At 45.5% G+C, this 25,496-nt stretch overlaps 1 protein-coding gene across 5 annotated transcripts in view; it reads left to right on the top strand.

Moving 5' to 3' along the window:
• LOC133379368 (LIM homeobox transcription factor 1-alpha-like) overlaps nucleotides 1-25,496 on the top strand; it is a 132,911-nt gene that overhangs the window by 7,843 nt on the left and 99,572 nt on the right. For 2 of the 5 annotated variants that reach the window (XM_061614490.1, XM_061614489.1), the window contains exons 1-2: nucleotides 24,402-24,464; nucleotides 24,975-25,061. In XM_061614490.1, the coding sequence (XP_061470474.1) occupies nucleotides 24,413-24,464; nucleotides 24,975-25,061 (139 nt within the window). In that variant the 5' untranslated portion in view covers nucleotides 24,402-24,412. Of the gene's footprint in view, nucleotides 1-10,577; nucleotides 10,650-11,194; nucleotides 11,487-24,401; nucleotides 24,465-24,974; nucleotides 25,062-25,496 lie in introns of those variants that run through there. The other 3 variants (XM_061614492.1, XM_061614493.1, XM_061614494.1) reach the window with 3 other exon arrangements.

Raw genomic sequence — 25,496 nt, 5'->3', positions numbered from 1 at the left:
TTTCACTGCCGATAAATACTTTCTCCTGTGATCACCTGCTTTCCTTTGCATTGTCCTCACTGTATTTCTTAGGTAGCTACTGTGAAGCGAATTATCCCAGAATTAACATATGAGTCGATGGTACTATGGTAAAGTATCTCTTCTGTATAGAGGAACAGCTGTATAGGGGAACAGCTGCAGCACTAGGGGACGGAAGAAGACCTGCCCTGGGAGTGAGTATCTGAGCATCTGGGTGCTTGCTGCTTGCTCCTTTGGGTTGCTGCCCCTTGAGACAGCTGAAGTCCCTAGTACATGCTGCAAAGACTGGGACCCCTGCCTGACCCTGGCTCCAGAGTGAGGCTGCAGTTAATCTTGCAGCCTCTTGCATCAGCTGCTGGCTGGGTCAGGAGGCATAAAAGCCCAGCTGCCCTTGGGCAGCAGGTCTGCCGTTGGCAGGGTCGCCACTAAAGGGACAACACCAAAGAGGATTGCCCCTTGGGGAGCCCCTTAGGGAGTCCCAAGGGCAAGGGCGCTACCCCTCTTCTATTACCTATTCTTTTTTCTTTTTCTTTTTAATTTGTTTTCTTTTAAACCAATCTAGAGGAGATAGGTGGTGGGGAGGGCGTGTGATGCATGTGAAGTTCCTGCACAGGGTGGGAGGCTATTCAGTGAACTGAATGATAGGAGAAAGTCACCAGATGCCTTCAGAGTGAGAGCTGTAACTGGTAGAAGGCTGGCCCTCCCTGGGTGTGAGACAGGAGGGGGAGTAGATGGGCCCTGTGTGAAAAAGTTTGAATGGGTGTGACTGTTTCCAATCCTCGCAGAGGCCTACTGGGACAATTGGCTCCGGCAGGTTTTGTTGGTGGGCTTGAGTTGGGTCCATATCAGGTATTCAGGAGGAGTCTTAGTACGGAGGAATATGGCTGATGCCACTCCAATTTCCGTGATTATGGGCAGAGAGAAATATAGCCATGGGGAGGTGGTGAATTACCATTGAAGATGAGGGCAAGGTTATCTGCTCCTTGTTCCTTGCTGTCACTCCTCTCATGTATGGGTTCCTTGTTGCTCATCTGCTGTGCCCACTGGCGTGTGTGTGTTGTTGTTTAACACCAGATCCGTACACAGTAAGACCACTCTCATCCACGATTTGATTGTGGATGAAGGTGTCAATTTGGTGTGTATTACCAAGACCTGGGTGGGTGAGCTGGGAGGAGTTGATCTGACCCAACTTTGCCCACCTGGATACTCGGTGCAACACCAGCACAGGCTGCAGTGCAGGGACAGGGGGGGAAGAGATGCTGTGGCCTACAGAACTTCCATCTCTGTCACCAGGAAACCACTCTGTCTTGGAGCTGGCTGTGAGGGCCTGCACCTGGTGTTGGGCCAAGGAGACAGTAAACTAGGGTTGCTGCTGGTGTACCATCCACCCTGCTGCCCGGCAGCTTCTCTGACCGAGCCAGCGGAGGCCATCTCTGCTGTGGTGTTCGAGGAGCCCAGAATGATAGTGCTGGGTGATTTCAATGTCCATGCTAAGGCTGCCTCTACTGTTCTAGCTTGCGACTTCATGGCCTCCATGATGACCATGGGGCTGTCTCAAGTTGTCACTGGCCCAACACATGAGGCAGGGCACACCCTCAACTTGGTTTTTGCTCCTGATGGAGGAAGGGGTGGTCTGGAGATAGGGGGAGTGAATGTCACCCCATGCTCATGGTCAGATCACTTCCTGATGAAGTTTAGACTTATGGCTCCGATCCTTCCCTGCAGGGGTGGTGGACAGATTAAGATGGTCCGCCCCCGGAGCCTAATGGAATCCACAGGATTCCTGAATGCTCTGGGGGAGTTCCCAGTAGATAGAGTAGGTGACCCTGTTGAAGCCCTTGTCACACTGTGGAATAGTGAGGCACATCAGGCTCTTGACACGGTTGCCCCCAAGCGCTCTCTCCGGCATTGTGGAGCCCGGCTTGCACCTTGGTACACCAGTGAGCTAAGGGCAATGAAACAGGCTGGACAACAGCTACAGCACAAGTGGCGAAAGATGTGCTGTGAGGCTGATCGCGCATGAGTAAAACATCATAACTGTGCCTACTGTGTGGCGGTGAGGGCAGTGAAGAAGGCCCACTTCTCTGCTTCCATCGCATCATCAAGTAGCCGTCCAGTAGAGCATTTCTGTATTGTCAGGGGGTTGTTGACATCAGCTCCAGGAGGAGTTTTAGACCCTTCGGAGGCCCACTGTGAATTGTTTGCAAGGCATTTTGAGGGTAAAGTTGCTTGCCTCCATAGCAGTCTTGATGCCCCATCCACATCTACTGTAGTCCCCAATGAGGTGTCCAGTGCAACGTCACTGCAACGTCTTGGGAACAGTTTCAGTTGATGCGGCCTGATGATGTAGACAAGGTGCTTGCGATGATGCGGCCAGCAACGTGTCCTCTTGACCCTTGCCCTTCTTGGTTTATTAAAGTTTGCCAAGGGGGTCTGATTGAGTGGATCCAGGGTGTGGTCAATACATCATTGCAGGAGGGAGTGGTTCCAGCCGCCTTGAAAGAGGTGGTTATCCAACCACTCCTGGAAAAGCCCATCCTGAACCCACTGGTTTGTGACAACTACTGACCGGTTGCAAATACCCCCTTTTTAGGGAAGGTGATTGAGAGAGTGGTGGTGCAGCAATTGCAAGTACTCTTGGATGAAACAGATTTCTTGACCCATCCCAGTCTGGGTTCAGGCCTGGTTATGGGACTGAATTGCCCTTGGTTGCCCTAATGGATGACCTTCATTGGGAGAAGGACAGGGGGAGTGCCACCCTGTTACTCTTACTTGATCTGTCACCAGCTTTTGATACCATTATCCATGGCATCCTTCTGGGCCAACTTGGTGAGATGGGTATTGGAGGCACTGTTTTACAGTGGTTCCAATCCTATCTCCAGGGTCACTCTCAGACGATAGCATTGGGTGACTGTCTTTCAGCCCCCTGGCAATTGTGCTGTAGGGTGCCGCAGGGTGCCATCTGGTCCCCCTTGCTGTTTAACATCTATATGAAGACCTTGGGAGCAGTTATCAGGAGCTTTGGGGTGAGGTGTCAACAGTATGCTGATGATACCCAACTCTATTTCTCCATAACATCTGCATCGGGAGAGGCATTGCAAGCCCTGGACTGCTGCCTGGACTCGGTGGTGGGCTGGATGAGGGCCAATAAACTGAGTCTGAATCCTAGCAAGACAGATGCACTGTGGGTTGGTGGTTCCCAAGTTCAGATAATTGGTCAGTTGCCTGCTTTGGATGGCATCGTACTCCCTCTGAAAGAGCAGGCCCATAGTCTGGGGGTGCTAGAGCCCCAGGTGACCTCCGTGGCTAGGAGTGCCTTTTACCAGCTTCGGCTGGTAAGACAGCTGCGGCCGTTTCTGGACCGGGATAGCCTGACCACTGTTGTCCACGCACTGGTAACCTCCAGGCTGGATTACTGTGATGCACTCTATGTGGGGCTGCCCTTGAGGTTGGTCCGGAAGTTGCAGCTGGTGCAAAATGCGGCAGCAAGACTGCTCACTGAGGCAGGGTATCACCAGCATGTCACGCCGCTGCTGAAAGCATTGCACTGGCTGCCCATTTGCTACCAGGCCAAGTTCAAGGTTCTAGTTTTGCTATACAAAGCCCTCTACAGTTTGGGACGAGGATACCTGAAAGACCATCTCACTCCTTATATACCCAGTTGATCACTGCACTCTGCAAGTGGGGGCCTCCTGCAGATACCATCTTATCAGGAGGTTAGTTCTGCACAATATAGGAAATGGACCTTTAGTGTGGTGGCACCTAACCTGTGGAATTCCCTCTCTTTGAATATTAGGCAGGCGCCATCTCTGATATCTTTTCGGTGCCTTCCTCTTTGAGCAAGCCTTTTAAGTTGAGACCTATCCCAGTCTGCTTCTGTGTTAGAATTGCTTGTTAATATGTGTTTTTTCAATAATATGTTTTAACCCTTTTTAAAAATAGGTTTCTAAAGCTTTTTTTAAAAAAATGTTTTTAACATTGTTTTGTTTTAATGTATTTTAAGGTCTGTTTTTATGATGTTTTAAAGTGTTTTTAGCATTTCTGTTTGCCGCCCTGAGCTCCTGCTGGGAGGAAGGGCGGGATATAAATTAATTAATAAATTAATAAAGAGGAGGAGGAAAGGAGCATTATCTTATCAGTGAGATGTTGTGAGTCTCTGATCTGCATATTTCTAAGTTATATTTACACGAGTATCTCTGTGGAGGTTATGTGGGATGTGTACACACACATTCTGGAATTTTAAATCATTTATATAGTGCTGCAGAGTTTATTTGATTAATCAGTTAGATTGATCCATCAGAGATATTTTGATCAATTAGAAGGGTACCTCCGGACATATTTTTTATTGCTAATTATTTGTAAAGGAAGTACTGACAAACCCATGAATGGCAAGCATCTCCTTTGGAGAGACATTCCTCCCTGCATCTGAGATGGCGTCTGCCACGATGACACATGTGCCTGCATCCTTTAAAAACAAAGAATGCTCTTTTTTTCCTCTTCAGAACAGTTGTTTTATTCATAGGCAAAGTTATGCAGTTTTTACGTATTGATTAAAATATGTTTTATCAACATTAGTTGCAGGGGAGTCCTCCCAAGACTGTTTACTCAGAAGTAACCCCCTTTCAGCTGAAGTCTTAGATCTATAGCTGGAGGTTTCTTTCACTGAGTAATAGCCCTAATGTAAGTTTAATCGGTCTCTCAACTTTTAAAGCGTTTTTAAAATGGAATAAATCTCTTCCAGCTTGCAGGCAAATTGTTTTTCCTCACTTTGTTTTGTGTGGCAGATACAAGGCAAGACATAAAGTCAGAGCCACAGACCAGGCATGCCTACATTATAAAAACAGAGCAGAAGCTAAAGCAATAAAGATGTCAAAACACACCCAAGTAATTATTACTACTTGTCATATGAACACAGATTAGACTGATGGTCCATCTAGCCCAGAGTGGGGAACTTCAGATCTGGGAGCCAAAGGTGGCCCTCCAAGACCCTCTGTCTGGCCCTTGGGATTCTCCACACACACACACACACACACACACACACACACACACACCAATCTGTACCTCCCACCGGTCCTGCTTCACACTGTCCTTCAGTGTTAATGTTGCCTGACAGACGTGTCCTTGAACTCTGATAATGCATTTTGCTTGCTGGATGAAACCTAGAGAGGGATGTACAGGTATGAGCGAGGGATGTAGTCTTCCAGAGTCCCAGGGGAACTTAGACCCCTAGTTTTTTGGGAGCAGGGTCCCTATGTTTTCAGTGTCCTTTCCTGCTGCAGAGTGAAAGGAGGCAAGTCCACCACTGAGAAGACTCAGTAGCTAACAAACTCCCCTTTAGTCTTAGTATGGCAACCAAAAAGGGAAACTTAGCAAAGGGAATTCCTTACCTTACAGCATCATAGTACATTTGCCCATGGACTTCCAGTTATGCAGAGTGGATGCAGTGCAGCTGGATGTAGTGCAGAGCCTAAGTTGCACTGTATCCACCTCTCCTCATTCTAGAATGGGTCTAGAAACCTCTTGAAAGAAAGGAGCAGGTCGTGGGCCTACCTTAGGTTTCTGCCCTTATATGGCTCTGACTGACTCTACCCCAGTGGTTCCCAAACTTTCCCCCTCCCACAGACCACTTGAATATTGCTGATGGTCTTAGCAGATCACTTAATGATTTTCCTGTCTGTTTTAGCCATTGTAATGTACTCTGCTAAGTGCTGTATGATTTTAATTGTATTTTTATTGTTTCTAATTCATATATTGTATTTTATTGCATTATAATTTGCATTCCATAGAATTCAAACTGTTACATAATAAAATGCAATATAAGAAATAACAATTAAATTAAATTAAAATCAATATGAATATTGAATGTGGACATGCCACAGACCACCAGAAAAATGCTCATGGACCACTTGTGATCCACAGAGCACAGTTTGGGAACCTCTGCTCTACCTCGTCCCTAGTTGTTCCCTGCTCTGGCTTAGGCTGCAGACACACTTGCAGTTATACTGGCTTCACTGCTTCTCCACCTCTGTTTTTTCAATCCGAGTATATATATTTGTCATGCTCTGCCCCTTTTTACCCCAAAATCTAGGATTCTTGAGATCGGATGCGTTTTCTCTTCAAGCTAGCTTCCCACCAGTTTAAAAACTGTTTAGCCGATCAACCCGTTGTGACTCAGAGGTATGTCCAGCGGAAACACTTTGCAGTGGGGCTGGGTGTTTTCCATCAGACAATAAAGATGTGTACAGCCAGATGCAACCACACCCCAGACAAAATGGTCTTGCTGCTTTTTAGGTAACCAGCATACACATAGGGAACACCTTGTAATGCTGCTCCTCAGCTAAAGCCAGTGAGGGTTAATGCAGTTGAAAATCCTTCCCTGTTTCCAGTGGGGGATTCAGAGCTCCTGCCCCCTACTGCAAAACTCTCATGATCTCCTAGTCATCTGGAACAGAAATCCCAACTTCATAATCGGATGAAGAATTCTCGGGGCCAAACCTTATCTGTCTGTCTGTCTGTCTGTCTGTCTGTCTGTCTATCTGTCTGTCTATCTGTCTGTCTATCTGTCTATCTGTCTGCCTGCCTGCCTGCCTGCCTGCCTGCCTGCCTGCCTGCCTGTCTGTCTGTCTGTCTATCTATCTATCTATCTATCTGTCTGTCCACCAGATTTCTTACCTGCCTTTCACCATAAGGTCCCAGGGCAGGTGACAACAATATAATATATAATTATTAAAAACAGTTACAATTATAACAAGTAAAACCAACCCAACCACAGCAGAACTGTATAGATTCAGTAAAAGATGTGGGTTCTAAAAAAAGCAAGATACCTTAACTTTCAAAGGCCATGGTAAAGAAATGCATCTTCAGCATACCGCAGCAGCTGTACAATGAAGATGTCAGACGCACCTCTGTGGGGAGGGTGCTCCTTTTAACTACAGTCTAGAAGCTCTACAATCTAAAGGTGAAGGCAGAGCCACTGTGCTTGCTGTGCACATCATGGGACAGTGTGTATGCGTGTGGCATCTTTTCCTACACAGAGATGAGGAAGTACGTCCACCAAAGCAACAAGAATGAAGGGGCAGAGAGGCTGTTAGTAGGGGACAGTAAGTGGGTGGGAGAAAAGGTTGTGCTCGCTACTGCTCTGTAAATGTCCTCTGGCTCTCCCCACAAAAAGCCTCCCAACCCCACTCTGGGCTTACTTTCTGTTTAATGGTCTGGCTGAGAGCAGGGGTGGATTTTTAACATTCTAGGGATGGGAGGCTGTTTGCAGGGAAGAATCAGCAGGCAAATGAAAAGTTAAGCACTCCCTTCCTGCTGTTCAATTTTCCCATGTAAATGCCCCACCCACCTCTTCCCATATTAACACTACAAGGGAAATATGAGGTTAGCCGACATAAGGTTTACTGTCACGTTAAAGACTCAGAAAATGCAAAAGAACAGAAAATAAAGAAGAATGAAGCCTTAATGCGGAGGAAAAAACCAAACTATATTATTATGTCATGATGAGCAACCATCTTGATCAGATGCATGGACTGGGTAGAAATGACGATGGGTTCACAGAGAGACAAAGATATTCCAAGATAGAGAACTATTAAAGGACTATGGAGGAAAAAGCCAACTTAACAAGGTAAGACCTAAAAATAACAGAAATGCAAAGGACACATATTGCACTAGCTCTGGTATGAAGCATGAGCAAGATTGCCACCCAGGCAGAATTTTACTGTCCTGGCCAGAATATTTTGTTTTTGGCCCATTGCCAGAATTGAAAGATGCAAGAACAGAAATTCCTTCCAACTGAACAGTTCTTGCTGTTAATGTGCATCCATGTGCAGTTGTCAAGATGTGTCACATAAGGGCTGCTTTTGTAGTGTCCTGCACGGATGGTCAGAAGATAGACCACAATCCAGCAGAGAGCCACTGGTCAGTTTCAGGTGGACCACTTGGCATCTGCCACTTGCTGGGATACTTGCAAAGAATGCAAGGTGGGCCTTGGCCTTCTTGTGTTCTTAGGCAAGAATGCCAGCTTCGGAATATTTATTTATTTATTTACTATTTGATTTATATCCTGCCCTTCCTTCCAGCAGGAGCCCAAGGTGGCAAACAGAAGCACTAAAAACACTTTAAAACATCATAAAAACAGACCTTAAAATACATTAAAACAAAACAACATTAAAAACATATTTTTAAAAAAATACTGATTAGTTTTGCCTTAACCATTAAGACAAGGGTGGAGAACCTTTTGCAGACCAAGGGCCGCATTCCCTTCTAAGCAACCTTTCAGGGGCAGGAAGCAAAAGTGGGTGGAGCAGTGAATGTAAATTTTATCTTTGTACACTAGACTAGTTTTTACACACACACAAACACGCACCATCTCTATCTTCCATCCAAGCAAGCAAGAGGCGTGATCAGAGTTCAAGGACACATTTCAGCCAGGCAAAAACATACTCAAGGACAGCACAAAGTAGGGCTGATGAGGGTTGGGAAAGGGTGTGGTTGGGGAAAGAGGTATGGCCTGGTGAGAATTGGAAGGGCCAGACAGAGAGACCTGGAGGGCTGCATTTGGCCCCTAGGCCTAAGGTTCCCCACCCCTGAATGAACAGGTTAATGTTTTGTAGCTAAACACACTGATAGACCATGAAGATTCTAAGAGGCAGAGTAGAGTCAATAGATCCAAGGCAGATGTAGTGGTGGGAGAAGTAGACTGGGACCTACTGGTCCATCTCTGAGTGATTGCTATAGATAGGCAAAGGTGTCTGACTCCCAATGGTTTAACCACACAAGTATAAATGCTTATTTTTGTTGTAATCTTTGCCATGGTTGTTCCCTACTTTGCAATATCAGCATTAACAGTTGCCTTTGACTGGGTCCAGAAGAATCTCTGAGCTGTAGAAACTCAGCAGTAGATTTGTTCATGGATATGTAGTTCATTGTATGGCACATGAGGGGCGGGGGTGAGGTTTGCAGTAACTAAATCTGCTCTCTGAACCACTGTTATATATGAGACTCCTCCCCAAAACCCCAGTCACTGCTTTGGATGTGGATCCTGTTGTGGGACCTGTAATCATAACATAAATCCTGCCAGCCCAAAGCTGGTATCCTGGATGTAACGCACGGTAACATGTACTGGAAGCTATTTTTGTTGCAAATGTTGTGTATGCATGCTTGGCTATCAAATTAAGCTCTGCCCCTTCATAAAAGGACTGTGGTAGCTGGACCCATTTTATAGGTGCTCCCGTTCTCTGTGTGTATATATTGGACTCCAAGCCACTGTGCAAGCACAACAAAGCCAGAGCTTCTCCCCTTCAGTTGGCTAGCCCAGCAACCCTCTTTGGCAGCCCAGCATCTGTTGGCCCAACGCCATCCCAGGCAGGGCACCACCAGATTCCTCAGCACAGTAAGTCAGACTCCAGACTAGGGATGGCAAAGAAATTTGATTCAGTTCACATGTAAAGCCAAAATGATCAAATTCACACTTTCTGAAGCAATATATAACCGAAACACAGACATCCTCAAAATTTGCACTTCTCCAAATTTTGCAGTACAATTCTCCAACCAACCAAAGCTTATAAAAATGCATATAGTAGGGGAAATGTGTATAAAAATGAAAATATTAGTGAAAATAATATACATAAATGCATTATATTGGGAGAAAATGCTTGCATACAAAAATGTGTTTATTAGGAGAAATTCACATTAAAATGCTGGAGAATTTTCATGAGGATTTTTTTAAAATTGCAAATTGCTGCAGAAAAGTGGAGAACTGAATTTAAGATGGAAAAAATGAGAAATTGAGAAAACCGAAATCGACAGATCCTTCCATCTCTATTCCAGACAGGTGAGGAAGCACTTTGTACATGAAATGCACTCTGCACACCCTCAGAGGCTTGCAGGGCTCCTTCCCCTTAGGGCAAAGACCTTTTTAGAACAGGTGTAAAAAATGTTTTTGCCCCGGGCAGTGGGGGTGGAAGAAACTCTGTGCATGCTCAGGAGGCACAGATCCAGGTGCTAGAATTTTCCATGGTACTGTTTTCATCCTGGTTATGAAAACAATATCCCCCTCTGCTAGGGCACCAAAGGAGGAATGAGTCGAAACGAACGGGAGCCTACCACCACAAGGGTGGCAACTTTGTTTGAAATGGTCCCAGCTGAAGAAGATACAAACCCAGTCCTAATACTGTGCCTCTCGGTTCCACTACGGAACTTGTCCATAACACACCAGCGGCCGGATCCCATGTGCATGCTTGCTCAGGGAAGTTAGCGTCGCTGATTTCAACGGGACTCACTCATAAGTAAGCGCCCATCGGATGGCAGCTTTAAGCGGCAAACTCGGCTGTTTGAATTGTTCCCCTCCCTTCCTGGTTCCGAGAATGACAGGCAGCACGCGGTGGGGGGAAGGGTTCAGGTGGATGCGGGGAGGGGGGAGGGCCGAGACATCCCTCCCGGCGCACCACTTGTTGTGTCTAGAGAATTCACTTTGAATCTCCCCCCTCCCGTGCAAGCGTTAGACAATAGCAAGGGGGGGAAAGCCCCCACCCTCCTCAGCTTCCCACTCCTCCTCCTCCCTCCTCCTCCTCTCTCCTTCGCAGCCGAAGGCAGAGGGGACTAGCAGAGAGAAAAACCAGCGCCGGAACCGGGTAGGTGGCGAGTTTGATGGAGATCTATATAGCTTCGGGTCCGGGCGCTCCAAAATATGGAATGGCGCGCGGGGGGTAGGGCAGGGGAGACTCTCCGCGGTTTCGCCCCTAGGCTCTTGCTCTCTTCCCTTCCACCACCAACTCACTCGCGGAACTGGGGGTTCGATTCCCTTTCCCGGCCTTTGTACCGCCGGCTTGGAAGGGGGGGGGAGGAAGAGAAATGAATCACGTTTGTACCCCTAAACTAGAGGCGATTGACTCCCTCCCCCCAAAAAAGTGTTCAAGTTTTTTTTCCTCTCCCAAAGGGAGCCTCTTTAATAATCGTCAGGAAGTTATATTAATTCTGGGGAGGGGGTGTCAGAGGATTTCAGGCTCCCTGAAGAAAAAGGAGGCTCTTTCCCTCGTCCTTGGATGGATTGCTCCTTCCAGATAAAGTGTCTGTTTTGCCGAACCGTGCGCGCCTCCTCTCCTCTCGGGCTGATCCAAAGCGGCTGTTTGGCGGGAGGGTCAAGGCAGAGGAGAGACCGCGCAGGATTCACTGTGGGATTCGCAAGCCACGGGATGCGGCGATGGCCATTCATATTGCGCTTAGGTAGCTTTGAAGATGACAGATCCGTGGAGGAGGAAGATAAGGAGGAGGTGTCGCGTCTCAGTGGCTGTTGTTCATTACGGCCACTATGTGGTCTCCGGGATCAGAGGCAGCGTCCCTCTGAATCGTGGAGTGGAAACAACCGGAGGAACTGGCGATGGCGCACAGCCTCAGAGGGCCACATTTGGTCGAGCATTGTGGGAAGCAGAATGTTCGGGTAGATGGACATTTGGCCTGATCCACTATTAGTAAGATTCTTCTTATGTTCTATAGCCCAACGCCAGTTATGGAGCTTGGGGTACAAAAGCTATCATAGTGGGGGGCGGGGAGAGAGAGAGAGAGAGAGAGAGAGAGCACAATCCTAAGCAGGCTTCCTCGGAAGTAAGCCCTACAGCGTTCAGTGGGACTTCTCAAGGAAGCCCGCCTAGGAGCTTCAAGACCTGTCAGTCCCTCGCAGGTTGGTTTGGCTCCGTTAGGATGCTGGTGTTTTCGATTTTGAAAGGAAAGACTTCCTTGCAAATAAGTTCGGCTTCAGGCCGTGGGGCTTAACTTCCAAGCAACCGACACCACCTCTCCAAGGTTCAGTGCGTCCGTCGGTTGCGGATGGGAAAGATTTAAGCGAGCGCTTTTCAAAAAGCGAAGACTTCACAATGCGGGTGGATCGTACCCGCTGCATTTGGACAGTAATGGGTCGATTAGAGTGGGTACAGGCTGCTAAGCTTTTGCTAAACCCTAAGGGTGTGTGTGAGTGAGTGAGTGAGTGAGAGAGAGAGAGAGAGAGAGAGAGAGAGAGAGAGAGGTTACCGCTGTAGATACGAAGTCTAAAACTACTTTAGAGATACGAGAGAGAAACCTAACATGTTTACTGCTAGAAGCAAAAACCGTGCTGTGTTCACATATAGATAACCATATGTGACAAAGACGGGGATGTGCATCGTAGAATATGGTAGTCTATTTACATGTTTTTGCGAGGATAAATACAAGACAAACAGTATTGCAGGGGCAAAAAGCGCCGGGGTGAATTTATTTGCCCCATGAGCATTACCGCAACTACTCAAGCATTTCCATAGTTGAACTTGTTTGGCTGGCGCTTCTCTTATTATGGCATAGCTAGTGGGCGGCTGTCGGATGTCGTTATGGGAGAAAGATGTGGATTTGGGCTACGATCCACAAGCCACTTCATCCGAAGAGTTCTGTGGGCACCAGCGTGCCGTGTGTGTGTGTGTATCTGAGAAAGACAGAGATGTGTTATGTAAACTATGAAAAATGCTATCTAGTACTACACACACGTTTGTGTGCCTTTGTATATCCGTGTCCTATTTTGTATAGCAGAGATTCCATTGCTTCCTGGGGTTGGTGGGCCCGATTATGTATAGGAACAAACTCCGGATCGATTCCAGCGCGACCGATTGTGCCCTACTGGGCTCTTACGTTACCTATCGTGCTTCTTGTGCCTTACAAAATGATTGTGGATGAGATGTGCTTAATTCGGGCGGATTCCCCGAACATTCTACACTCGCATTGATTTCTATTGCACAAGCCACGAGCACGTCTAGGTTACCGACGCTGCACGTGTTTCTACTTTATCCTTCTTCGCTATGGTGCTCACCAGGACCCTAGCAAAGTTATCTACAACAGCAGATAAAAACTATCGTACCCTCTATCCATGTAGTCTTTTGACACATCTTCCGTAGCGCGAATAAAAACAAAACCGGGACACGATCCAGCCAAATTAATGCACAAGTTAAGCATTCTTACCTGGGAGTAAGTCTGGGCGAACTCAGTGGCGCTTCTTTGGTGTGAACACAGCTAGGCTCCGGCTGCACGATCTACTGATTTCAATAGCAGAGAATATTTAAGGACTGTCCCCTGGAAATAGGTGAGAATGATCGGGCTGAAGCCTGTATGTCTAAATTTCATATTTGAAGAATCACATGCGTGCACATGTGTATCATTTATTGCTTGCACACACCATCAGTCCCCGGCGTGTTAGCACACGGAAAAAGAAGGGGTTCTCTGCCGCGAGAAGCTTACAGTTGGCACAGGAATCATTTTGGTACGCCTCAACTTGTGAATAAATTAACGCTTTTAATTGATGCTGAAGTAGTCCATAGGAAATGTAGTGTCTCAGGCCCAGTCGATGTCCTCTCCAATAAATTATAAGAGAATTATTCGCAACAGGCATCCCCATCCTAAACGCATTTTGCCTGTAAATAAAGCCCCTCGAATTCCTATGTCAAAAAATTAGAAGTTAAAAAAACCCAGCAACTCTTTCGGACCCCTCTCCCTCAATTGACAAACTTGTAAAAAAATTCCAGAGAGAGACAGACCACGGGAGTCTGTTGCAGGGCCAACAAGGCGCGTGGCACCCCTGAAGACTTAAACGGCGATTTTATAGGCATTTACCTGGCCGTAAAATCCCACTGAACACAATGGGATTTACATCTGAGGAGACATGGTAGTCTTAAACTCATCAGGTGGCTGTTGAGATTAATGGAGTTTGCTTGCAAGTACATGTAAACGATCGGCTTGTTAGAATTATTTTAAAACGAATACCCGCGGCGTCAGACAGAGTTGTAATCGGTCGGCCTTGCACAGAAATGTATTTTGGATAGGGATGGCAAGCAGCTCAAAGCAGTTCTGCTTATTATTGTTCGACCCTTTGGACTCCATGTTTTTTCGGAGTGCATTGGTTCATTGTTTTGGTAAGCCGCCTCTCCTAGGGAGGCGGTATATGAACGTTTTAAATATGATATTATTATAATTGGCTTGCTGTTGTTGAATTCTATATGAAATTTTACATGTATCCTACAAGAAATACAAGGTTCTCCTCCATTTTATTCTCACAAGTTCAAAGCAACCCTGTGTGGTAGATTAGGCCGAGAGATAGCGACTGACCCAAAGTCACCGAGTGAACTTCTTGGCCAAGTGGGAACATGAAGCCGGTTCACCACTCGGACTGCTAAACTACACTATTTTATTTTTCTTTGCTCCGCCTCAGGAGCCTTTGCTGAAAGGCGATTTTATAAATGTGAAAAATAAGCGTATGTACACAAAGGAAAAAAAATCGAAGTATTTTCCTTTAAGTTCATTGTAGATACGGTTTTTAAAACGTGTTTTATGTGTTCCATGTATAGTGTGTACATTCACACTCTAGTCTTTTAACGTGCCACAAGACTCCTTATTTAAGCATTACATTTTTCATGCCAGACCTAAGTCGACTCTCATTGCTCTCCGTTTACAATTTATACAGATTCTCGATTGTTTCTTTAAAAAAACAAACAAACAAGAAATGCCCCAGCCCTTTTCAAGGAAAAAACATTAAAAAATGAAAATGGACACATTTGAAAATAATATTCCTCAAGTCACTATAAAATGTAGCCCGAGGCGAAACAAGGAGTAAAATATTAAAACAAAAAAAAAATCGGATTAAAAAAGTTGGTGCCTAACAATGTATAAAAATGGGGGAGGGGTTTAAAACAAAACAAAAAGGGACTTGGAGTTTTTCTACTAAAATGGGAGATAATGTCCATCTTTTTAAAGTTACAACGGACTAACATGGCTACTCAGAAGCAAGTCCCATTGAGTTTAGTGGTTTACTTTTCAAGTAAGAAGAATAAAAATGCAGGGAAAAACACTCAAGAGGCCAACAAGAAAGGAAACGAGGGTTAACAATATCCTTTGTTTGAAAACTAAAAAAAAAATATTACTTTTTAAAATCTAGAATCCGTTTCTGGCCCAAGCTTCTGTTACCGTCAAAACTTTTGAACATAATCGATTCTCCCCTTACCCCCCTCGTTTTTGAGTGTATGTATGTATGTATGAATGAATGATGATGATGATGATTAGCTTGCTGGGAAGGTGAAATTTCCCTAAGCAGATTTCAAAATAAAAGATTTTTTTAAAAATAGGCAAACAAGAACACAAGACAGAGATTAAATTGTACTCGAGCGCGGAGATAGCGGCAAGACCTTCGCCGCTACCCGTCTCTGAATTCGAATCATGGCTACAAATTTCCTCTCGTGCTTTTGAGGAGAAAACGTTCCGTTGGAACCTTGCTTCTTCGCAGCTTTCTCTTTCCTCCACAGCAACTACCGCGCGGGCGAGGCATTATTTTTGCCTGGTTCTGAGGGGATCGCTGCGGAGCCGGTTGGACTCCATAGGCTTTCCCTCGCCTTGCCTTTCCCCTTCTTTTTAAAAGCTTCCTCCCTCTCTGTACTGAAAAAAAAGGAATCAAGAGCAGGACAGGTGGGCAAAATTGGGAGCGTGGGAAAGAAGGAGTTCAACAGATCGAAGCGGCAAGCGATCGGCCCTTGACTATTAGCCTAATTTCGTCCATCATTGCGAAGCTACCTGTCCCCACCACCCTTTCTGGTTTTGATCCTAACCAGGCTTCCAGCTCCACCTTTGCCTTATTCATCAGACACCTTCGTCTCTTACACCCATTTCCCCCCTACTGTCCGAAGGATTTTTAAAAATAATAACTGTTGTATGCCTCCGCCAATCACTAAATGATTTGTGAAAGTAGCTAATACCACAATCTGATACATGCCTTCTCGAAGCAAACCTGTATAGGACTGCAATCTAAAAGCAGGATCCTAGCCACGTTTACTCAGAAGTAAGTCCTATTGAATTCAAGGGGGTAAGGATGGCAGCTTGAGAGCCCTTTTGTTCCGGTCTCCATGTCCTAAAGTAGGAATGGGGAAACTGTGGCTCTCCAGATATTTTTTGGACTGCGACTCCCATCATCCCTGACCATTGGTCATGCTGGCTGGGGCTGATGGGAGTCAGAGTCCAACAACATCTAGAGGGCCACAGTTTCCTTCTCCCTGTTAAAGGCCACCATGCTAGCCATTATAATGAACAAATTTTCCAGTTATAACATTGCCCCAGGGATGTAGTCGTCCAGGGTCCCAAGAGGTCTTGGGCCTCTTACCTTTTGGGGAGCAGGGTCCCAGCAGAGTCCCTATGTCTTCAGTGTCCTTTCCGGCTGATTGGAGCCAATCAGAGTGAAAGGAGGCAAATCAACCACTGAGAAGACTCTTATCAGTGGCTAACTCACTCCCCTTACTATGGCAATCAAGAAGGGGAACTCACCAAAAAGAGCTCATTAGCTTACAGCATCTTAGTACATTTGCCTATGTACATGCACAGAAAATAGAAGATCTAGCTGAAAGGCAACACATGGAGATCTGCATTGATCATTGCAACGCAACACTAAGGGAAAGTATTCCAAATGAAGCAAGAGATTGAAAGCTTATTTTATTGTATAAGAAGGGGAGTGGCTGTGAGGGGGCATGGTGTGACCAGAGTTATAGTTGTCTAGGGTCTCAGGGAGTCTTAGACCCTCAACTTTTTTAGAAGCAGGGTCCCAGCAGGGTCCCTATGTCTCTAGGTTCCTATGAGCTAATCAGCATGAAAAGGGAATGTGAGTTAGGGAGTTAGGAGAAGAGTCTCCTAACATGTCTCCTTGTCCTTTCATGCTGATTGGAGTGAATCAGAGTGAAATCAGAGTGAAAGGAGGTGAGTCAGCCACTGAGAAGACTCTGTTCAGCAGCTAACACTGTCAGTTTCATGCTGATTGGTTCCTAGGGACATCTGTTGTTGTGGGAGAAGGCATTAACAAGGAGTTCATTCTCAACCCAGCAGCAAAATAGGGGGGAGGGTGTGTGTCTGTGACCATCATGAAGGAACTCTGCACTTCTGAGTTTACTACTACACTACTACTGCTGTTTTGTCTAGGTCTGGTGGGGAACTTGATGTAGTTGGGACTCTAACTCCCATTAGCCCCAGCCAGCATATTACACACACTGCATATTTGCCTAAGTGGTTTCTAAGCAAAGGGAATGGTCAGGGACTATGGGAGTTGGAGTCCAGCAACACCCCATCCCTGCTCTAAGTCTTGGAGCAATGATTCCCAACTTGTGTGCTGGGATGAACTGCTCCTGTAAGCAGTGAAGAATAAGCTAACCAAACCATGAAAAGCTATTGTGAGCTCCGCCCACAGAAGAGGCTGCCTCACTAAATGATTGGTTGTTCTGGCTATGCCAATTAGCCTCTGCTGGGGAATGAGCAATCCTGCCCTGTCCTTGCTGCATCAGGTATGACACTGGAGGAGCATGGAGTCATTCCCAATGCAGAGTTCCAGCAAGGTTGCCCCCCTTTATAGAGGAGGATTCCTGTTTCATCTCTGCATGAATTATTGCTCTGAGTTTGCCACCTTTGCTATCAGAAGGTGTGCCCAAAACAGTGACTCACTGAAAAATAAGAGATGGTGGGCTCCTTTGAAAGCAGGTTAATTTTTTATCCTTCCACACTCTGAAAGTAAACCTTTGGGGGTTGCAAATGGAAAAGGGTATCTGCCACTTTAATTCAGGAAGAATGTGCCTCATTCTCAAATGCTTGGGAACCTGATCTAGGGAAAATAATTCCCCATTTTTTGCAGGAATAACCCACAACCAGAACAAAAGGCTGTGGTCCAATTTCCCCATTCATCTATTCCCATACAGTCACAGCCATGCAGCACTTCCGAGCTTGGCATTCACAACATAGTAGATGTCCTCCTCTAGCAATACTCACCTACAGCCCCACTAGGTCACATCTATCATCTGCTGGCTATAGTTCCCCCCCTTCAGTACTCCTTCCATAGCTTTCCAGTTATCCTTCATAATCAGCTTTGTCTCAGAAGCCTTTATGTTGCAGATGGATGTCCAGGGCTTAACCCTCAGCCAGAATCCACTTGTATGCCAAGGTTCTGCCTTAAAACATGAGAAATAGTAAAATGCCTCTGAGCATGTGCAGAGTATCACCCTTCCCACACAACTGTTCACTGATTACAGCCAGCTCTTTCATATCTGGGGTTAGAGGATAGCACTTCCAAACAGGCTGAAATCCCAGCTGTACCCCACCCCCATTTTTAACAGACCTCATTTTAGCAGCCCTCCCTCATATGCCTCTCTCTCCCTTCTTGTGGCTAACATTTTGAAGTTATATCAGGAAGGGATGAACATGAGCAAGGATAAAGAAGGCCTATATGCAACTCTTAAACTTGTTTGTTGGGTCAGATCTTCCTCCTTGGCTTGTAGACCTTATAAGGGCAGATTTACATCCTTACTTCTTATCAGTCAGACTGTCATTTGTTTTTGCTTTGATCATTTTCATCCAAAGCACCCTGCTTTCAGTAATCCACATCCTGTAGGGTAGGCCATTATTATCATCAGGGTTGCCAACTTTTCAACTAGCTCTTGTAACAGCAGCTCGGTTTGCAGAAATGAGTAGATAATTATGTTTGTCTCTGTGCTCTGGAAATCATCACCAGCTTATTCCTGCTGATCGAGCTGCTGTTAATACACCAACAGAGTTTGGTTGAAGAGGTGGCAACTCTAGTTATCATCTCTTATTACAAATTATTGGGGGGGGCACCTTAGGCCAGAAGAAGGTGGGTTACCTAAGGTCATATGTTAAATTCATGGGATTACAATTTGGGACTACATTACTCCCCTAGGTCATTCCAGACAACTTGTTTATTGAGCATTCATCCTGATTTGTTTGTGGGGAGGTTAGATGACATATCAAGCATTATCCCACACTCCCCAATGCATTTCCCCATTACTTTCCTTATTGGAACAAATTCTTTTGTTGTTGTTCTTGTGCAAGCGCACTACGTTAACTTTAATTGCACAACCTGCATTTGCAGTATGACACTGAGCCCCACCTGAAAATGACAGTCTGAAAATACCCCAGTTTAGGAGTTCCCAAACTGTGGTCCATGAGCTTCATTCAGCTGATCTGTGGCATGTTCACATTAAATGTTCATGTTGATTTTTAACTGCATTTTTGTTGCTTCTTTTATTTCTTATGCTGGGTTTTATTGTCTTACAGTGTGAATTCTATGGCATGCAAATTGTAATACTATAAAATACAATATAAGCAATAAGAGAAGCAACAAAAATGCAATTAAACATCGTACAGCATTTTAACTGCTACAACAGGCAAAAAATAATAATTAAGCAGTCTGCCAGGACCCTCAGCAATTTTCAAGTGATCTGTGGGGGGAAAAGGTTGGGGACCCCTGCTCTAGTTTATATTCTCAAGTCCATATTATATGCCAGCTCCCAACAAAAGCCATACTTTGCAAATTATTAGACCTGTTCAACTCAGCACAGCAAAAATATCCCAACACACAGTCAGATGTATTTTAATTTTTTTTTTTACAAAACATAAGGTCTGTGATCTGAATACAGTTGCCAATTCCATACTCCTGTGCCTTTGACAGCAGCTTGTTGTGCATACATGCCTCCATGTCTTAAAAGACTTTACTTGCTGATTTCTGGAAATCAAATTGCTGTAAAAAGCACAAGAAGAGGCCGAGTTTGTTTTCTCTGGTGAGCCCTACGTCTGAATAGCTCTAACTTAGGCTGCAATCCTATGTATGCTTACTTGGGAGTAAGTCCCACTGAACTCAGTAAGATACACTTCTGAGCAGACATAAATAAGACTGGGTTGCTAGTTTTACTGCTGTGATTATTATGACATTGGGCTCTACAATGTGAAAACCTTGGGAAAGTGCCTAATGTGTTTGTTCACATTTCCCCAGTTAATGCAATGGATGTTGCAGATGCACTGGCCAGAAAAAAAAGGAAAGGGCAGGCTTGGACTGACTTCCCACCTACCCCTTAGGAGGATATTGAGGTATGCAATAAAGGAGAAAGTTGGCTCCATACTAAGTCAGTTGAATTATTTATTTATTTATTTATTTATTTTCATTTCTAGACCGCCCATAGCTAACAGCTCTCTGGGCGGTGTACAAAACGAAATTAAATACAATATAGAATAAAATCAGTAACAAAGGAACACATTAAACTAAAAACATTAAACATAAAGCATTAAACATTAAAATGCCTGGGAGTATAACCAGGTCTTAACCTGGCGCCTAAAAGAAAGAACCGTAGGCGCCAGGCGTATTTCCTCCGGTAAGCTGTTCCATAATTCGGGGGCCACCACAGAAAAGGCCCCAGATCTAGTAACAGTCCTCCAGGCATCCTGGTGAGTTGGTACCCGGAGGAGGGCCTTAGATACTGAACGAAGTGAATGGGTAGGTTCATAGCGGGAGAGGCGTTCCACAAGGTATTGCGGTCCCACACCGTGTAAGGCTTTATAGGTCAACACCAGCACCTTGAATCTAGCTTGGAAACAAATAGGTAGCCAGTGCAAGCGAGCCAGGACAGGTGTTATATGCGCAGACCGATTGGTCCTCGTCAACAGCCTGGCTGCCGCATTTTGCACTAGCTGAAGTTTCCGAACAGTCTTCAAGGGCAGCCCTACGTAGAGCGCATTACAGTAATCCAGTCTAGAAGTTACCAGAGCGTGAACAACCGAGGCGAGATCATCACTGTCCAGATAGGGGCGTAGCTGGGCTACTAAGCGCAGGTGGTAAAACGCATTCCGTGCCACCGAGGCCACTTGAGCCTCGAGCAACAAGGAAGGGTCAAAAAGGACCCCCAAACTACAAACCTGTTCCTTCAAGGGGAGTGTAACCCCATCTAGAACAGGATAAGCATCCACCATCTGAGCAGGGAAAGAGCTCACCAACAGTGTCTCAGTCTTGTCTGGATTGAGTTTCAGTTTATTAGCTCTCATCCAGTCCATTATCGCAGTCAGGCAACGGTTCAGCACATCAACAGTCTCACCTGTGGAAGGTGAAAAGGAGAAGTAGAGCTGCGTGTCATCAGCGTACTGATGGCAACTCACTCCAAAACTCCTGATGACCGCACCCAGAGGCTGCATGTAGATGTTAAAAAGCATGGGGGACAAAACCGACCCCTGAGGGACTCCACAATGGAGAGTCCAGGGTGTCGAGCAATGTTCCCCAAGCACTACCTTCTGGCGACGATCCGCTAAGTAGGAGTGGAGCCACTGCCAAGCAGTGCCCCCAACTCCCAACTTCGCAAGCCTCCCCAGAAGGATACCATGGTCGATAGTATCAAACGCCGCTGAGAGATCAAGGAGAATCAACAGAGTCACACTCCCCCTGTCCCTCTCCCGACAAAGGTCATCATACAGGGCAACCAAGGCTGTTTCAGTGCCAAAACCGGACCTAAAACTGGATTGAAACGGATCCAGATAATCGGTTTCATCCAAGAGCGCCTGGAGCTGGCCGGCAACCACCCGCTCCAGAACCTTGCCCAAAAAAGGGACATTCGCCACTGGTCTGTAGTTGTTCAAAACATCTGGGTCCAGAGAAGGTTTCTTTAAAAGAGGTCTTATTATTGCCTCCTTGAGACTACCAGGGACTACTCCCTCTCTCAAGGAGGCATTTATCACCTCCCTGGCCCAGCCGGCGGTTACAGCCCTGCTAGTCTTCACTAGCTAAGATGGGCAAGGGTCCAGAGCAGACGTGGTCGCCCGCACCATTCCAAGCACCTTGTCCACTTCCTCGAGCTGCACCAACTGAAATTCATCCAATAATAAAGGACAAGACCGCGCTCTGGACACTTCAATGGATTCATCTGTCATAACATCAGAGTCTAAGTCCTGACGGATGCATGCAATCTTATCCTGGAAGTGCTCCGCAAGTTTGTTGCAGCGGGCTTCCAATGTTTCCTTAGTATCATGAGAGCCAGAATGTAGAAGCCCTCGTACCACCCTAAAAAGCTCCGCTGGGCGGCAAAGGGATGATCTAATGGTGGTAGCAAAATAAGACTTTTTTGCCGCCCTAACCGCTTTTAATGTTGAAATCAATGGGACAAGACGGCCATGATTTAAAATCAATGGGAGTTTTTGGTTCAGCTAACATAGTCTAGATCCATCCCAGAGTTTTCAACCTTCACTACCAGCAGTAGACAGAGCTTTATTGTCTAAAGGTAAAATCATTCTAATGGCAGGTCCAATCAGCATCCCTAATGCTTAGCCTAGGAATATTATACATAATTATGGAAAGATTGCTGAGTGTGTGCAGAGTGCCTCCCCCCCTCCAATAATCACAGTCAGCACTCACACATTTTTTATTAGGAGTAACCATTTCTAGCCTAGGTATGAGCCCCCAACATACCTCTTTTTTAGGAAAATAATGCAGATCTCAAGTCTCTCCAATTAATGATGTAACTAGATTATCTGGCACACATTTGTGGAGAGATGCAGTGCCAGGGCAGTGGGTGGGGAGCTTCACCTGTTTAAGAGCTGGAATAGTGATAACAAGTATGATCTGAGAAGTCCATGGTTCGAAACTCAGTTTAGCCATAAACTCACTAACAGTAGAATCCATCTACTCAGAAGTAAGTCCCATTGTATCTGGCGGGACTTACTTCTAAGAGACTTGGTACAGGACTGCAGCCACAATCTCCTTGGGCATGCAACTCTCTCTCAGCTTCATTCCATCAACTATATGGGGCTACGAATATTGACCTACTTTTTGCAGGATAGTTGTCTGGAATATTGAAGCATCCTGACTGATTGACTGATGGTTTTATATCACCCATCGACCAAGTCCCCTGGTGGTCTGCAAAACATTAAAAATCAGTTAAATAACAACAATACAGAATACAAATAAAAAATAAATGAAAACAATAATATCATAATATCTCTATATCACCAACATAAAATCAGCATGAAACTAAAAGGACAAAAGCTTATATAAAACTAGATTAAAAACCAGCAAGGGGGAAAATACCTAGTGTCAAAAGATCTACAATGCACTAAAAATGATAAAGTCTAGGAGGGAAAAACGGTCTTCATCTAACACTGAAAGAGCTATAATGTAAGCATCAGGTGAGCCTTTCTGGGTTAGGCATTCCACAACTAGGGCATTTGACTTTGACACAGTACAGAAATCTTATAAGCCATTATCCCCTGATGAAAGCCTACAGATAATAGGCTGAAACGCGTTGGGTTTTATCTATAATAAAAGTTCCTATTTTCCAGCATCTTGGTCTTTGACCCCTTTTGTGGTTACAACTAGGGCATCGCCACTTAGTGGTGCAACCAGGACTGGACCTCAAGGCTAAAGTCCAGAGTCCCCTAATGACTTCCCAGAGGGTGGTAGTTGATGGAGGCTGTGACAAACAGGTGCAGGTCAGCACCTGGGTTGTCATGGGCATGTGAAGGATTCACCATCACAGCACTCTTTCTTCCTTCTTATTGTTTAAAAAATACTTTATAGTCATGGAATGTACATAGTTACAGGTGTGCATTTCATTATTTTTCCTTTAAACATATCTTATTCTTTTCTACAACAAAATGGTGCATATTCCCAAGTAAATGTATTTAGCAGAAGCACAACTCCATGTTATTCCTAAAGTCTCTAGGACGTGGTGCTATTAAGCGCATTTAAAATGAGAAAATGCACATGCCCAGAGTATTTCTTTTTTTATCAGGGTTGGTAAACTGTTTTTTCCCCCGTCATCATGCCAGAAATTGTAGAAGGAGTTATGCAGCATGGAATGACCAGGAGGGTGAGGTGCGGGGAAGAAAATGTTGTTTGTGTGTTTCACAACTGAAATAATATACATGGCTTTCTAAAGCAGGGCCTCCATAAGCCTACTAAGCCCAGGGTCTAAGGGTAGAAACACACACTCACCAATCTGCAAGCTCCAGTGCGACTCCGCCTCTCTCTTCTGACAATGGGGGCACACAATGCTAGTCAAACACTGGCCCTTTTTTACTGTAAAACCTGGTGGGATCAGTGCATTTTTTAAACATTCAGTTTTGAAGAGATTTTGCAACTGATCTGCAGATCAACCCATTTCCCCTCCAGTTATGGCTATAGGAAATGCTTTGCTGTAGGTGACTAGTGCGTTCACAGCCTAAGACCTGGTTGGATCAGCTCGAGTGCATTTTTCCCCCAGCTTCAGATAGATTTCACAACTGATTGGTAGATCAACGCATTGTCACTCCAGGTGTGGCCAATGGCAATGCTTTTCTGTAGGCTCAGGTAGAAACAGTGATTGGCCCAACACTTTGCTGTGGGTGGTCCTTAAAGGTCTGAAGTCAGCAGCGGGGAAGTGAGATGTGTCCAGTTGAGGGCACAATCACTTCATAGCACAGCAGGAAAAAACATTCTCATTGCTTTTGAAGTGACTAGTGTGCCCACAGCCTAAAATGATCAAGCTATGCAGTACTGCCACAATCAAAAGTGGCCATACGCCATTCAGCAGGGGAACCTGGAGAAGGGCCTCTGATGAAGATCTTAAGGACTGAGCATGTATATGCAGGAGGAGGTGATCCTTCAGGTAGCCTGGCCCCAAGCTGTTTAGGGCTTGATTTAAATGAAACCAATGCAGATGATGAACCCTCTTGTGATTTTAAGGTGCAGAAATCAATAGGTGATGCTTTTCAGAGCATGGAGATGAACACTGTTGATGGCTGATGTCTACAGAAAGATTTGTGGCTGACAGCACAAAAGCAGGGGCTTCTGAAAGAGTTGGTAACCTATACTGAGATGATGTGCACAGAATGCTGTGAGCACTAACATGTGTCATTCCCCTGCTTAGAAAATTTTAAAATAGCAGCCCCACTCCTAAGTGCAAAACAGTATCCAAGAAACTACACCAAGAGTACTTAGCACTTTTGGGAGTTACATTGTTGGCAAGTACTTGAGAACACAAAAGTTGGATCTGTGGAGAGTAACAGTTTCCCATCCTCCTCCTTGATCCCGTTTCAGTCCAGCCGCTGCCTGTTAACCTCCCCTGCCCTTATCTCTCCTGTTTTTACGACTAACAGTCTTTTTTCCTCTTTGGCAGGTCCATCCTCTGCTTGCCAGGCCAGGAGGATGAAGACTGAAGAGGCCCCTTCTTGTTTGCAGCAGGCCACGCCAGTCCTGGGCTATGGTGAGTTTCTGAACTAGGAAAGGGTGTGCAGAGTACCCCAGCAGAGGGGGTTGCTGGGCTGTGAGATTCCTATGGGGTAAACACCCAACGATTCAGTGGTGTCTGCTGAATGCCTGCGTTGATACCTAAGCTCCAAGTATGTGTGAGACTGGTCCCTTTGCCAATCTAGAAGAGAACCTGCTACTTAATGTGAATGTGAATTAAAGCTCATTGATGAAAAATGTAGAAAGTTGATTTTTGAAGAGCAACATCAGCACTGTGAACTTGAGCCATCCACCTTGTTTCGAGAGGCCAGCTGAAAATGAGAATGCCTCTGAAAAGGGACAGAAGGATTTCAGCATTTGTACATGGAATGGGGGTGTCATCTTGTCAGGCAGCAAAATGTCTTAGGCTGGCCCTCTCTGCATCCCAACAAAAGTTGATGCAAGGCTGGTT

The sequence above is a fragment of the Rhineura floridana genome, chromosome 3, assembly GCF_030035675.1.
Source record: "Rhineura floridana isolate rRhiFlo1 chromosome 3, rRhiFlo1.hap2, whole genome shotgun sequence".
In the NCBI taxonomy this organism is placed as follows: domain Eukaryota; kingdom Metazoa; phylum Chordata; class Lepidosauria; order Squamata; family Rhineuridae; genus Rhineura; species Rhineura floridana.
Note: the sequence above shows the minus strand (reverse complement) of the source record. Positions and strands in the feature narration are given on the sequence as shown.